This window comes from Cervus elaphus, chromosome 30 (assembly GCF_910594005.1).
Source record: "Cervus elaphus chromosome 30, mCerEla1.1, whole genome shotgun sequence".
Lineage (NCBI taxonomy): Eukaryota > Metazoa > Chordata > Mammalia > Artiodactyla > Cervidae > Cervus > Cervus elaphus.
The window spans coordinates 31,335,193-31,351,146 of record NC_057844.1 but is presented as its reverse complement, the minus strand read 5'-3'; the positions used below and the strand labels follow the sequence as shown (position 1 = coordinate 31,351,146).

At 45.9% G+C, this 15,954-nt stretch overlaps 1 protein-coding gene across 5 annotated transcripts in view; it reads left to right on the top strand.

Annotated features, from left to right (window-relative positions):
* Window positions 1–15,954, top strand: part of MTUS2 (microtubule associated scaffold protein 2) — a 369,171-nt gene that overhangs the window by 306,197 nt on the left and 47,020 nt on the right. For 4 of the 5 annotated variants that reach the window (XM_043891579.1, XM_043891576.1, XM_043891578.1 and 1 more), the window contains one exon: window positions 14,018–14,084. In XM_043891579.1, coding sequence (XP_043747514.1) covers window positions 14,018–14,084 — 67 coding nt within the window. Of the gene's footprint in view, window positions 1–1,404; window positions 1,817–14,017; window positions 14,085–15,954 lie in introns of those variants that run through there. The other variant, XM_043891580.1, reaches the window with a different exon arrangement.

Here is a 15,954-nt window from a genome sequence, read left to right as displayed (position 1 = left end):
CTCTGTATATACTCTTGTATATTTGTGTAAATCCTCTGCATATACTGTTGTATATTTGTTGTTGTTCAGTCACTTGGTTGTGTCTGACTCTTTGCAAACCCATGAACTGCAGCATGCCAGGCTGCTCTGTCTTTCACTGTCTTCCAGAGTTTGGTCAAACTCATGTCCATTGAGTCAATGATGCTATCTAACCATCTTATCCTCTGCTGTAGCCTTCTCCTTTGGCCTTCAATATTTCCCAGTATTCTGGTCTTTTCCAGTGAGTCAGCTCTTTTCATCAGGTGGTCAGAGTATCGGAGCTTCAGCATCAGTCCTTCCAGTGAATATTCAGGGTTGATTTCCTTTAGGATCAACTGATTTGATCTCCTTGCTATCCAAGGGACTCTCAAGAGTCTACTCCAACTTATATATGAGAGTGTCATTGTCGAATAGAAGCCAATCTGTTGGGTCAAAGTGTATGTACATTTAAAATCTTAATATAAACAGCTGAAAGAATTAGGTCAGTTTACTTGTTAGTGTTAAAGATTTGAGCTTAGTCTTTCAAGTTTAAGGCAAACATTCTTGTCCTTATTTAATCACTGGATATCCTTGACCTCTCTACAACCAAATCTAAATAGCCTGTGCTACTTAATTAAAATCTTGGAAAATCTCAAGTTAGTAAAATTATCTAATTTTAACTATTTTCTGCTTCCTGTCTTAGGCAGATTTAGTGGGCAACAATGTAATTGTATGCAGATGGTAAATTTCAGGATTGGTCCTTTGAGGTATCAGGAAGTCTAAAGTTAATTTTATAAATATATGCATCTCATTTTAAGGATTATGCAAACATTTTTAAAATATCATATCTCTTTTGAAATTAAAAAAAAATAAAATAAAACCCTTCACTTCCACCCCCTTCCCTTTTTGATTTTTCAATTGCTTGAAAAATTGCAGATTGCCCAGAAAGATCAAGTCCTCTAAGACTTTTATGCTGATATGCCCAGGAAATGTGTCTGCCCCACACCCCAATTTTAATTACTTAAGCCACTTGAACAGTTTGTGACTGTCAGCCCAGACAAGTGATTTCACAATTGTATTTCAAATATAAAGATTTCCTCCAATGAGGCAGAAACTGTTCCTGGCACACACATTTGAAAAGGAGCGATGGGGTGGTTCCCGGCCAGGCAATGATGCCCTGAGAGGTGGGTTGCAGGGAGGAAAGGCCATCTACATCGCGTTGATAAATATTTTTAATTCTCGGGGAACACAGAAAGCCAGTACTGGAGCAGAGCCGCGTCTCTGCCAGCCCTCTGCGTGGTCCTCAGCCCGGAGCATCCCTGGACGCCCGGCTCTTTTGTGCTTCCTGCGTCCTCTCCAGGCGTGTCTGCGTCGCGCGGGGGAGGGCGGGGGCGGCGTGCCGGAGATCCCCTCCCAGAGGAAGGAGGCATCGGTACCTGCTTGTTATGCGACTACTGACTCCCCTCACGGGGAGGACTCCAGTGGCAAAGTGACCCTCCCCTGCGCCTGTCCCCTCCCTCCCTGGCTCCCGCCCTCAGTCTCCCCGCAGCAGGAACCTAACGCGGCCGCCCTGCGCTCCGCCTCCTCCTCCTCTCCTTCCTCGGGCTCCCGGATTCCTGAAGTTATTAGGAGAAATAAGGGAACCACATGGAAGTTGTGACAGCTCCTAGCGGCGCGCCCCTCTCTCCTGGGCATCACCTCGCCTTAGGGATTACCCGCTGACACGCTGAATGAAGGAGGTCCCCCTGCCAGCCAGCCTGCCGGGATGGGCCACTGCTGCTGCAAGCCTTATAACTGCCTTCAGTGCCTGGACAAGACGGTACTTTGCCTCCCACACCCCCGCTCCCCTCTCCTTCCAAAGGGCCAGCCGCCTCTGTCTCTGTCCCCCCAGCATGGCATGTGTGTGTGCACTTGTGAGTGGAACAGGATATACTGCCCTGGCTGGCAGTATACTTCCCCTGCTGAGTCGTGAGCTGTGTTACTCTGCAGTGTCTTACATAATTGTCTTTCTGCAGCCTCCGATGTAACTGTTGCATTCTCTTGAAATGTTGAGGGCTCTGCTCCAACATCTTGAAATCCAAACTGCCAAGAAATCCTTGGAATATTCTGACTGCCTTTTAATGTACCTGCGAGAGCTGAGACATTCCAGGTGGGGGGGGGGGGGGCGGGAGGGGGAATTTAGATGAGCTAGACATGTTTTCTCTTGGCCAACCGCTAACTTTGAAAGTTTGCCACCCTCTGTGACAAGAAGTGTCCATCCTTGTAATTTCTGTGCTTAAGGTCGGAGATGCAAGCCTCCCCCCACTCCCACCCCCAGTCCAGTTATGCTCTCTGTACGTGTTTGCATCACGTAGGGATGCAGAACACAGAGGTGAAGACTTAAGGAGCCAGAGAGTCTGAGGGTGTGTTCCAGTTTTCACTGGAAGGGAAATTCACAGCCAGGGAACGGAGACCAGAGTGTGAGCAAGCATGGGATGACAGTTCCAACACAAAGCCTTTCTTTGCCATTGACATTTGACTGCGAGCTTGCAGAGGGATTAGGAGATGCTTTTAATTTCATGACTAGAAATGTGCTGGCAAGAACTCTTGCCTCTGTGATATGTTTTATTATCACACATGTTTGGATTTCTCAAAGATGCATGAAATGGAATTTCGAGAGAGGATGAAATTGCCTCCTTTCTACTCGTGGGCGTCAGTTATATAGCTTGAGGTCTAGTATGTGACCAGGTGAAGAGAAATAAACGGCTTAATATAAAACTCATTAGAAGGAGGTCACTTGGGAAAAATTGGTTACTAGTTCTGTGGGTGAACTCTGACCCAAAGTAGACTTATACACCACCTAGGAAAATTAAACTGATACATTAAAAGTCACCTGTTCCCTTCTTTTCCAGTAGAAATGACTATCTCAGTGGGATTGGTTTTTGCCACCATGACTGAATTAAAGTATTTACGTAGACATTTATGTGCTTTAGACAAATAGAAATATGCAACATTTGTACTTAGTTTTCTGTACTTCAATCCAGCATTGAAGTGATTAGGCCCTTTTTTCAAGAGAAATGGTCACCAAGTGGTTTTGAAGAAAGCCTTGTAACTAATAATTATAGAAGGGAAGGATCTGCTGCATGCACAGCAGTATTATAATGTTCGTATTTCTAAGCTCTGATATAAAAGTTTTAGAAATAAAAGCTGGTTAAAAGTCTTTTTCGAGAAAATATATTTTAAAGTGAATCTGTCCTCCTTTTTTGTTTCACATCAAGTCCTTGAAAAATATTATCCCCGTGTCAGTCTTTAAATTGGAGATTTTAAGAAAGATAATTAAATGCTGTTTCTTCTCTTTAGCAGTGTGATGTCTAAGTGACTTTCAAATGTTTTAGCTTTGAAACTTCACACTTTAAGGCAAGTTATTCTTTCCTAATGAAAACTTAAAAACTTGCACAGCATTTTCAACTTTCTCATTAAGCTTACAGTGACATTTCTTGATGTATCTTTGCTATATTTTAGAATGATATGCCCATTGCAGGTTTTATAGATGTTATGTCCATAGATGGTCATCTCGGGGATTAGGGCTTTCCATTCTTAATTAAAAATTTTGTTTTATTTAGTTACCCACCTTTCAGCATAACTTCATAAATGGTATGCCAGAATTGTTAGTTTATTCAGTAGTTACCTGTTGGGCCAGGCATGATACTTCTAAGACTATTATGGAATTCCAGTCCAATCTCAAACTCTGGAAATCAGTTTATTCTTTAAATTCCACCATAAAATCCTTTAGTCTGTTCATCAGCTCTGACAATCCCAGGATCAACATGAAAGAGACCTGATAAAATGGTCGGTGAGTTGTTTCTGATTACTTCAGCCCATCTTGTTGTTGTTGTTGTTTAGTCGCTAAGTCATGTCTGACTCTTGTGACCCTGTGGACTGTAGCCTGCCAGAGTCCTCTGTCCATGGGATTCCCAGGCAAGAATGATAGAGTGAGTTGCCATTTCCTTCTCCTGGGGGTCTTCCTGACCCAGGGATCAAACCTGTGTTTCCCGCATTGGCAGGGGGATTCTTTGCCACTAAGTCACTAGGTAAGCCTTTCAGTCAGTTCAGTCGCTCAGTTGTGTCCGACTCTTTGCGACCCCATGAATCGCAGCACGCCAGGCCTCCCTGTCCATCACCAACTCCCACAGTTTACTCGAACTCATGTCCATCGAGTTGGTGATCCCATCCAGCCATCTCATCCTCTGTCGTCCCCTTCTCCTCCTGCCCCCAATCCCTCCCAGCATCAGGGTCTTTTCCAATGAGTCAACTCTTCGCATGAGGTGGCCAAAGTACTGGAGTTTCAGCTTCAGCATCAGTCCTTCCAGTGAACACCCAGGACTGATCTCCTTTAGGATGGACTGGTTGGATCTCCTTGAAGTCCAAGGGACTCTCAAGAGTCTTCTCTAACACCATAGTTCAAAAGCATCAATTTTTCAGCACTCAGTTTTCCTCACAGTCCAACTCTCACATCCATACATGACCACTGGAAAAACCATAGCCTTGACCAGACGGACCTTTGTTGGCAAAGTAATATGTCTCTGCTTTTTAATATGCTACCTAGGTTGGTCATAACTTTCCTTCCAAGGAGTAAGTGTCTTTTTTTAAATTTCATGGCTGCCCTTAGTCCATCTTAATAAACCTTAAAAAAATAAAAGGAACATTCCCCTCCCCCCCAGCCCCTGACCCATATTCTGTATAAATACAAAATAGAAAACTTGATTTTGTGAAGCAAAAATGCCTTTGACAGTTTGCTCCTAGGGTGGGTAAAGATGTTCTGAAACATCTTGAAACAATTAAAGAGACCTGAAAAGGTAATCAGTTTCAGAGGTGGGCTAAGAAATAATAGTCTTAAGATGATTCTTTAGCATTAATTTATTGGGAGGAAGTATGGAATTTTGCCTAGAGTAGAAAATGCATGAAAAGTTTGTTAAATGAACAAACTGTTTTTAAAGGTTGATCATGCCTAAGTATTTTAAGTTTAAAAACACGAGTAAAAGCATCAACAGTATTTCTTGCTGGTTTGCTCTGTGCCCAGTTATTTTGGGGACTAGCAAAGAATTCTTAAAAGGCACAGCCTGCCCTATGGAGTTTACCAGTTATTTGGTTCTATTTCCACCTTTTCCAGAGAAAATGCAAGTGGGGCAGGCAGCAGTAACACGTATGCAATTAAACCAGTAGAGCAAGACTGAAGTATTGTTAAGTGAAAGTTATGTGGTCCTCACCATTCCTGTTTTTGAAATCCAGTGGAAGGAGAAATCAGTGCTGGAATCAAAAGCAAGGTTTCTTGGAGGAAGTGGATCATGACTTGCATATTGAGGAATGGGGTAGAGTTTTGAGAAGGACGGTAACTCTAAGCAAAGGGAGCAGAAGTAAAGATGTTTTAACTCACTTGGGTGAAAGGTGAGAGTCAATATTGGTACACACGAGCTCATAGGGAGTGTGGGGAATGTTTACCAGACTGAAACCCAGGCTGTTTTTTAACTTGAGTTAAGAAGAGATAGGGATCCGTGTTGGGATTTGAGCAGGAAGCCAATATGTAGAGAGACTCATTCCACAGGTATCTGGAATGGAAAGGTATGACCCGTGAAGCCCCCTGGGATGCCCAGATGGACCCCCAGGAGTCTGTCCACCGGTGTACTCAGTGTGGTCCAGGCTGAAGCCGGCAGCTCTGCACATACAGACACCTCCCAGAGCTGGTCCTTCTTAGAAACGTTGAGTTACTAAGGGAAATCAACTAGATGTACAGCTAGAATGCCAGCCCGTTTTTTAACAATAAGAACTATAACTGACAAGCAAATGAATGATTACAAGCCTGATTAAACAGGTGATTTCTTTTTAGAGTCAAAGTCTAGCTTCATAAGAGGTAGTTGATGAGGATGGAGTCTGAACCGGGTTACCTTACTTAGGCATCCAGTGCCCTCAGGTTCCATTACCCACCCCCCACCCGCAGCCTGAGATTACCCGGGAGGCTGTGTGATGTGTGACTGTCACTGGCCCTGGTGACCGCCTCTTCCAGGCTGCCATAGCTTTGCTTCTTCTACTACATATACCCCCACCCCACCCTACCCCTCTCTTGCTGCTTCAGATACAGTCCTGTCCCTTTAGGGCTTACTTTGCATATCTCTACCCTGATGTTTTCTGTGTTGATTGTCATCTCAGAGGCTAATCTAACTTACCTTTTCTCTGAATTCTTGGGAGGGGTGTGAATTAGGGGAAGGCACCTCACTGCTTCTCCCAGCTACGCTCAGGTGATGGGACAGTAATAAATTTGGGAAGGTCATTAAAAGAAGATAGAATCCAGAAAGGTCAAGAGACTTCTTCAGTGAGTCATAAATGGATGAAAAAAATCATGGTTCTGGCTAATTTTCCTTCCCTCTGCTTGCTCTGGAATCCAGAAGTTTCCAGCCTTACTCCTCTGAGTTCACAATTTTTCTGCTTGGGCCCCCTGAGTCTCTGTCTTTCGTAACTGCTCCTTGGTAATCCACATGTGGGCTGACATCCCCCTGTTAACTGCAGCCTCCTAGGTAAGCTCGATGTTTCCCAGCTACCAACGCCCCAGCATGCATGCGTGCTCAGTCATGTCCAACTCTTTTTGACCCCATGGACTGTAGCCTGCCAGGCTCCTCTGTCCATGGAATTTCCCAGGCAAGAATGCTAGAGTTCAGTGTCATTTCCTTCTCCAGGGGATCTTCCTGACCCAGGGATCAAATTAGTATCTCCTGTGTCTCCTGCCCTGAGCCACCTGGGAAGCCCAATACCCCAACATGCACAAGGGCAAAGGCTGAAATGATGCCATCTTGAAATTTCATCTGATTTCTTCTGAAACCAGATATGGCCTTGTTCATTTTCCACACGAGTAGACACTGACATGTATTTAAGAATATTAAACATGAATGATGCTTTCCCTTCGACTGGTCTGTATTAAATTTCATTTCCAAGTAGAAAAGCAGACATAAAATACAGTGGCCTGTGCTAATTATATGTGAAAGAAATAGTTCTTATTGATTAAGTCAAAGCATGGCATCAGTGCTCCCTTAAAGCCATAATAACTTAAATGAATAAAAGGTCAGTCCACTTCCCAAAGGAATTTTCCATGTGCTGTATTATGGATCTGGCCCGTCTTCACAATATTAATATTGAAAATGAATGCTGTATTCACAAAAGGCAGTATGAAAGCAACACTGAAGACTTACGTGTTCTGCTGACGTCACCTGGTGGCTGGTTTGTTTTGAAATATAAAAGAAAATGTTTCCCTATTAAGACAAAATTTTACCATGTAGAATTAAACCCTCATGGATGAGAAGCAATATTGTTTTGTGGAAGAATGGAAAAAAATTCCATTAAGCTCTTTGTAATTACATGTGTAGGTATATCACTTTGGGTTTCAAAAATTCACAATAAAAAGGATCTGGATGTTTCCTCAAATACCAGAATTCTATAGATTTTTTTAATTTAACTCCTTGTTAAGGCTCTTTTGTTTAGCCTGGGAAAAATGGGCCCAGCTCAAGTGATCGAATTTTTCTGATCTACACTGATTTCAGGGCAGGCTAAAAAGATAAGGAAGTTTAGTTGGGCATCTTTAAACTTAAATGTACATACACATACATACATACATGTATATGATGACATCACCGACTCAATGGACATGAGTTTGAGCAAAGTCCAGGAGAGAGTGAAGGACAGGGAAGCCTGTCCATGGACTACGTGCTGCAGTCCATGGGATCGCAAAGACTCGGACACAACTGAGTGACTGAACAACAACAACATATATATTTTAAATGTACATACATATGTCCTTTAAAAACAATTAGGTGGGGAAGAGGAAGCTGACAAAAACACTCAGAACTACAGTGAATTTTATGATGTTTTCATCCGCAGGCTTACAGCTGATCAAGCATTCTTTCCGGGAGAGTTGCAGACCAGGGGCAGACTTGGCAAGAAGGGCCCATCTGATGGGGTGACAGGGGTTCCCAGAAATAGCCCAAGTGCTATTTGGTGTCACTGGCCCTCCTGACCTTTGCCTGGGGCGCTCCCTTCCTAGCCCCCTGCTCACCCATCCTCTGGCCTCAGAAAGTCCCCAGGCTGGCCCTGCCTAGTTGAGTTTGATCATATTGTTTTGTAATCACTTGTTTGTTTACTGACTCTTTGGGAGACTTCTCAGCTTCTTGAAGGCAGAAATATCCTGCCTGGCTTGTCTGCCTGCCAATAGTGTCTGTATGTGCTCAGTCGTGTCCAACTCTCTGCGACCCCGTGGACTATAGCCCTCCAGGCTCCTCTGTCCATGGAATTCTCCAGGCAAGAATACTGGAGTGAGTTGCCATTTCCTCCTCCAGGGGATCTTCCCGACCCAGGGATCAAACCCGAGTCTCCTGCATCTCCTGCATTGACAAGAGGGTTCTTTACCCCTGAGCCATCAAGAAAACATACTACATAGAAGGCACTCAGTAAATATGTGTCATGTTAGATATGTTTCCTGTTTCTGTATCAGTTGGGGTGAAAACTCCTCAGATTCACTCAACCTTTTATGTGTTGATGATCATTCAAAACACATATATTCAATTTTAATAAAAACCAGGCTGTTCTGTTGGTTCCTAATGGGGGGAGGGGCTTCGGTGGCTGATGCCCAAAGGAGGGTCACGTGAGTGATGCTAACTAACAAGAACGGGCGTTTTCACTTCCTGTCATCCCCGATTTCACATGGGCGGCACTAGCTGCCTCAACAAGACAGCCCTGGTTGACCAGGCATGTTAGGATAAAAGAGTGTGGCAGGCTTGTTTGGGGCTTGGCCGCACATTCAGTTGCTTGGAGTTCACAGAGTGATGAGCAGGTTGTATACTTTGCCAGGCTTCTGTAACCAAGACAGATTGAGGGCAGTGTTCCCCAAGAGTTTGCAGCACCATGGCTAAGGAGAAACTGGGCTTCCCTGTAGCAGACTGGTAGGGTGAGAGGTGGCGGGGAGCCTGAGATGTTCATGGCGGGGAGCCTCTGAGATCCCGTCTGCGGGTGCAGCGGGCCATGCTGGGGGCACAGGAAGACTCGGAGTGCCAAGGAGACATGCCGAGTCACAGAGGCATCTAAAAAGACACACTCCTGCTGTGGGGCCAAGATGAACGTTCTTCAAGCATCCCCTTTCCAGTTAAGCCCATCCTAGAGTAAACGGTTGTTTTAGAGGAACAACCTTCTTGGACTTGGCGATTTCTGGACTGTATCATTAGGATAGCTTGGATGCCTAATACTGAGTTCTATTTTTAGCCCATTGGAGTGAAAGCAGGGGCTCATGTGCTTGGCACCAGTGAGGAATTTTCCACTCAGTCCCCATGTAGGGAAGCACTAATCTAACGCTGGCCCGTCGAGGAGACCTTGCTCGTATTTCAGCCTTCCCGCTGTGTCATCACCCTGGATCTGGTTTAGGGTGGAAGATGGGGGAAGGAGGATGGTGTGTGAGAGCCTTTCCAAGGGAACCTTCGGGGCGGCCTCACTCCTGATAACTCAGCAGAACCTCAGGCCCTGCTGGGCTCTGCTGAGCCATGAAGGGTGGAAGGGTGACTCTACGAGGCAGGGAGTGGAGAGTGGAAATTCCCTCTAGGTTCTCATCCTGCCTGAGGAGCACTGTGCCCGAAGTCCAAGCTGTTGACTCATTCCATCACGTCATTCTGGTTTGGCTCGAAGAAAACCAAGAGGAACTTAATTGATGCAGAGAATTCATAAATTAGAAGAGTTGATGTCATTTCAAAAACAGGCACTTAAGGAAGAAGGGCTGCAGCTAGACTGCTCCGGCCGGCCCCCTGGAGCAGAGCTGCGCCGGCGTCTTCAGCAGGGATGCGTGGGGAGGCAGTCAGAAAGGGTCAGAGAAAACTGATCAGGAAAAGCTAAACAGCTACCCTATCAGGTGTTACAGCCCCATGTAGGCTGGAATGGAAATGAACTGAAGTGTAACCCACAAACCCTCACCAAGGACAAATACCCAACCAAGGAGGGCAGGGGTGGGTGGGATGTGAATGTAGCCAGGGAATATTTTCAGTGAAGCAGAGTCATCAGGGGCTGGCAGCGCCTGTCCTCCAGTTAGATGTAGAAAGCTTGGTGGTAACTTGCGCTTGGATTGAAGCTGAGGATCAGTGTGATTTGGGTGTCAACATTGGGTCTTTATAAGTGTGGGTTGGAGGGAGAATCTCCTTATGTTAGTGTTTGATGAAGAGTGTAGACCCTGGCTTGAACCTCCTGCTTCACCACTTCCTGGCTAGTTGTGCATGTTACTCGGCTGATTTCCTAACCATGGAGCCTCAATTTTGTCCTCCAGAATGGAAAATAAACCATGGAGCTGGTTGACCATATTTGGAAGAGTAAGTGAGCAAAAGACACACCCTGTACTGTGTCTGGTGTCTAGGAAGTGTTTGGTCAGTTCAGTCTCATGGTCGTGTCCGACTCTTTGTGACCCCATGGACTGCAGCACGCCAGGCTTCCCTGTCCATCACCAACTCCCAGAGCTTGCTCAAATTCACGTCCATTGAGTCAGTGATGCCATCTAACCGTCTCATCCTCTGTCATCCCCTTCTCTTGCCTTTGATCTTTCTCAGCATCAGGGTCTTTTCCAAGGAGTCAGTTCTTCCAATCAGGTGGCCAGAGTATTGGAGTTTTAGCTTCAGCATCAGCCCTCCCAATGAATATTCAGGACTGATTTTCTTTAGGATTGACTGGTTTGATCACCAGTGTTTGATCAAGGTCAGTGTTAATAACAATGTAGTAATCAGCATGGGCTTCTCAGGTGGCTCAGTGGTAAAGAATCCGCATGCCAATGCAGAAGATGCAGGAGATGCAGGTTCCATCCCTGGATTGGGAAGATCCCTCTGGAGAAGGAAATGGCAACCCACTCGAGTATTCTTGCCTAGGAGATCCCATGGACAGAGGAGCCTGGCGGGCTACAGTCCATGGGTTGCAAAGAGTCGGACACAAATGAGCAGACACACAATCAGCACACCTTACCCAAGTTTAGTTATTTTCCTTGACTTTTTAGCCATCAGATTTGTTGCTTATCTTTGGCAGCTGACACTTCCTTGATGAGCTGTTTGATGACTTTGAGATTATTGGTTTGGTCATCTGTCTTTGCAGAAGGTTGGGGATGAGGGCAGGATGGATCTTCATTGATCATCCTCATCTTTGCTTCCCAGAATGGAGAGGGTGCAGGTCTCTCATCTCACTGGCTTCCCTCCTGTTTGCCCTGCATCTCTTTTCCCTTCCCGCCTCCTCCCTTTCTTTTCTTCCTTCTTCTCTGTCTCACCCTCATTTGCATTTCTCCTCAAGCAAAGATATTTGGGGCAGGCCTGACCGCACATGTCAGCTTTTCATCCAAGTGACTCAAGTCTGAGGAACTTCACCCACATCATCAGCACCGACTCTACCTGAGGCCTGTCCTCCCTGGACCTTCAGGCCCCTCCTTTCCCATGTCCCCGAGGCTTCCATGGCTGGAAAGTGGGGTGTGATGGCTGGTGATGAGGGATACCCACATACGGGTACCATCCACCCAGGGTTTCATCCCAGGGCTGCTGCAGGAGCTGATGGAAACCTTGGCTTTGGGTTAGCAGTCAGAGTTGGCTTATGGATTTTTTGTTAGGTTCTGGTTGTTCCATTTGCAACCTCGACTAAGTCTTTGCAACTCTCAGCAGCTCCAGTGAATCGTGAGTGATGCTATTTCTGTTCTGACAAGGTTAGTATTTCAGTTCTCTGACTGTGCTTCAAATTGAGGATGTGAAGTGAAAGTCACTCAGTCATGTCCGACTCTTTGCGACCCCATGGACTATACAGTCCATGGAATTCTTCTCCTGGCCAGAATACTGAAGTGGGTAGCTGTTCCCTTCTCCAGGGGCTGTTCCCAAGCCAGGGAGAGAACCCAGGTTTCTCGCATTGCAGGCACATTCTTTACCAGCTGAGCTACCAGGGATATAATTCAAAATGTCTCTTTCCCAGGTGGTGCTAGTGATAGAGAACCTGCCTGCTGATGCAGGAGACATAGAAGATTCAGGTTTGATCCCTCACTTGGGAAGTTCTCCTGGGGAAGGAAATGGCAACCCACTCCAGTATTCTTGCCTAGAAAATCCCATAGAGAGAGGAGCCTGGCAGGCTACAGTCCATGGGGTCACAGAGTTGGACACGACTGAAGCAATTTTGGAGATATTGGAGGAGCAGAAACAAGTTAGTTTTTTCAGTAATTTGAGATTATTTCAGGGTAAATACTGAAGTTTACCCTCTCTGGAATATCAGGCTCTCTTAATTTGTAGTAGCAAGTCAGCTGGCTGTATTCCACTGATGTTCGAACAAGGACCTGTCCCTGTGATCAGTCTGATTAGACGTTTTCCCTGTGTTGTATTCTCTAGTCTTTGAACTTAGAGTAGAATCACAACAGAGCCAGGAAGGTGCTTTAAAAAAAGAGAGAAGAGATAAATGCAAATTCTGAACACATTCAGATATTCAATATGGAAAAGCACCTCTTATCTGTAGGATGTCATCCAGTTGCAAATAAAATCAAAGGAAACGGCAGAGTTGTAATAACAAGTAGCACTTTGTATAGAGTGTATAAGTGCCAGGCGTTGTTCTAACTGCTTCACCTGTGTTAATTTATTTAACCATCAGGATAGCTCTGTGCAGTTGGCGTGGCACTGGGAGTGTATGCGCTCTCAAAGGTGGTCTCCTGCCTTCAAATTCCTGGAGGGCAAGGATGCTGCAGGCTGGGGTGGGATGCGGGAGCTTCATGAGGGAGATGGGGCCCACTCTCCCCCAAAGGGTATATCGTTGCTGCATTAGTCTCAAGAGAACCGTGACTTAATCACTGTTAATGCTTGTGACTAAAATAGCTCTCAGCTTATGATGCACATAGAGTTTTATTTTGGCATGAAATTCCAGTATTGTTTAGCACATGCCCTTTATGTGACCTGAGACCCTGCCATGGGCCCAGAGTAGCTCACATGTCACCAGGGTCTGAATGCAGGAGACACAGGGACACAGTCGTGATGACTGTCTGTTCTTCTTCAGCCCAGATCTCCTGGAGGTGCTGACATCAAAGTCAGAGGAGGTTATGAAAGAAAGTGTTCATGCGGCCTTGATGATATCTGTGCTAGATATTTGGTACCCATTTTAGCCAGAATTCCCTCTTGGGAAATGTTTGCATTGAGTGTGCATTCTGCAGAGTGAAAGAAACTTTCCTTGAAGGCCTGTATATTTGGCATCTCTCACTGGAAAAGAATTTACAGAACACATCTTTCCTAGTTATTATTAATAATAAAATCATAACAAATGTAAGTCTTGATGCTGACTCATATCTTCAACTGCTTCTCTGTTTTATGTCCTAATAGGAATTTGATTTGAAAACAACTTAGCAGTCGTTTAGTGACAAATGGCATTCTTTGCAGTAAATAATACTTTGAGTGGGAGTTTTCCTCTTCTTCTACCAATGCACAGAGTGGAACAAAATACTTGGAAACCTCTAATTTTGGTGTTGGTCTTATGACAAAGAGAAATGTTTCATATTAGGTTTTCTGTTCATTGTTTATTAGGTAGCTGGCCGTGCATGTATGGACAAAAGGGTAAGTTTAAGGAGACTTGGTAAAATAAACATCTGTCTGTCAGAGAGGTATGGCATTGGCATTTTCATGGTCAAAAGTCTCGTTAATGGTGACAATAAATAAAAATGTAAAATAATATATAACAGTAGATTAATGTGCAGAGATTTACTGTAGGTTGGTATCCACAGAGTAGAATATAGAGAAAAGCACAACCACAGGGTATTATTAATATTATATGACAAGCTTTGTGATTTTAATGTGATACAAATGAATGAGTCAGACTTGGCTTTGTAAGTTTTGTATATGCTTATCTAATGAGAAAATTATCTCCTTAAGGACTCGACTTATAAATATTTGCTTAATGTGATTCATTAATTAAACATGTGAAAGTCCTTATCCAGCCTCAAATGAGGGGAATCTCGGTGTCCGTTTTGTTTTTTCAGAATGAAAGTGCCCTTGTGAAAGAGAAAGAGTTGTCAATCGAGCTTGCAAACATCAGGGATGAAGTTGGTAAGTGGGGCCTTGGCCTGAGGAGTGGGAAGAGGGTGTCTTTTTCCTGGTATTTGAACGTGTAACAAAAGCAGTTGGTCTCGAGAAATAATCAGAGCAGACCTGCCTGGACAGATGGGAGCATCTTCCCCAGAGCAGTGGTGGGTTCTTGTAGTCTTGGGGGCAGGGCATTGATTTCTCTGCAGCATCTCTCTTGTCATAAAGGCAGCTTGCTAACAGTTCACAGTGGAACTAATCAGGCTTGACTCCGCTTCTCACAGATGGCAGCGTATCTCTTCATCTGCCTTGTGTGGGGTGACAGGCACCCCCCCATGTGACCCCTCCCTCTGCCCCGGGGAGGGCACAGCTCCTAGAAGCAGCTCAGCTCTGGTGGGTAGCGGGAGCACTCCTGGTAAGATGCTTCCTGCCGTTGTTCACCCTGCCATGTGAATCTGGATGGCTGTGACAATGCTAGGGTTCATCTCGAAACTCCTCCTCTTTGGCCGATAGGATGGTGTCATTCTGGCTGAACCACCGGAGACCTTACCAGTGACAGGATGACCCCTAGACCCTGGGATATCGTCCGTCATAGACTTTCACTCTTGGCTGTAGGTCAGACCAGGGATCTGCCACATTCCGATTACTTGACCCCATTCTGCTCTTGGGATTCTTTATTCCAGCAGAGGTGACATGAACATGACCTAGTCCCCTCAGCCTGCTCTTCTCGTTATGAGGAGTGCTTCTTCTCCATCCATTGTGGTCCTGGGGGCGGCCTACCTGTGCAGGTGTGGGCTCCTTCTCCAGGAAGGCCCTTGAACAGGTCTCTCCATCCTAGGTGGGTGGCACCTGTTTTTGGGTCAGCTGTGAGGCATCAAGTGTGGAGGCCAGACTTCCCTGGGGAACACGGGCCCTTAGGATGCACGGTGGATGGGGTCGTGATTTTCAGTTTCCCCCACCCTTTCTTTTTAGAAGTGAAAGTGTTAACTGCTTCAGTTGTGTCTGACTCTTTGCAACCCCATGGACTATAGCCTGCCAGGTTCCTCTGCCCAAGGGATTCTCCAGGCAAGAATCCTGGAGTGGGTTGCCAATTCCTTCTCCAGGGGATCTTCCCCACCCAGGGATCAATCCCGGGTCTCCTGCCATTGGAGCCATTATTTTTACCTTAAAATTTGTGTTTTGTTTCTTCACCATGAGTTTTCCACTTCCTCTGCCATTGAGACAGGGCGGCCGTGGCCTCTTCTCCCCTCCTAGGGGAGCAGTCCTGTGGGGACGGCCTCACGTCATGGCCCCTCCCCAGCCTCACCTGTGCGGTGCCCACACCTGGCACCCCTTCCAGTAGGATGGACGCACAGGACTGGAAGTGGCAGTGATGGTGAGACTCAGGTGAAGCCCCAGTCCACACACGCGTGTCTCTCTGATGCGGTGGCCGGGCTCTTGGGTGGTTCCTGGGCTGTGGAGGAAACGACCGAGGTTCTGGCAGAGGGAGCTGGCTCACGTCTGTGTCCGCGGGGTCCCCTTCATCAGAAGGAAATTTGATTAAAGAAGAGGGTGATGACAGGGCAGTCTGCAAGGTGACTCATAGCTCTGAGGTGTGTAGCACCTTGAATCTGAAGACGGAGGACAAACTCTTCCATTGTGGGGTGAGCGCCTCCCTGGAGAGATGTCTGCTCCCCTGGGCAGATGTTAGATCCAGGTGTCCGTCCTGACCCACTGGGTGAAATGTACCAAACCCAGCGAGTGCCCTTACCCTCTGTGCTTTCCTGAAGCTTCTGAGTGCAGCAGGAACCCCTCAGGCATCATGCTGGGGCTTTGTATGGAAGTCGTCTTTGATTTCTGCATTAGTGCTAAGAGGAGAACCAGAATTCACCTGCCGAGTGAAAAAGCCATGGGG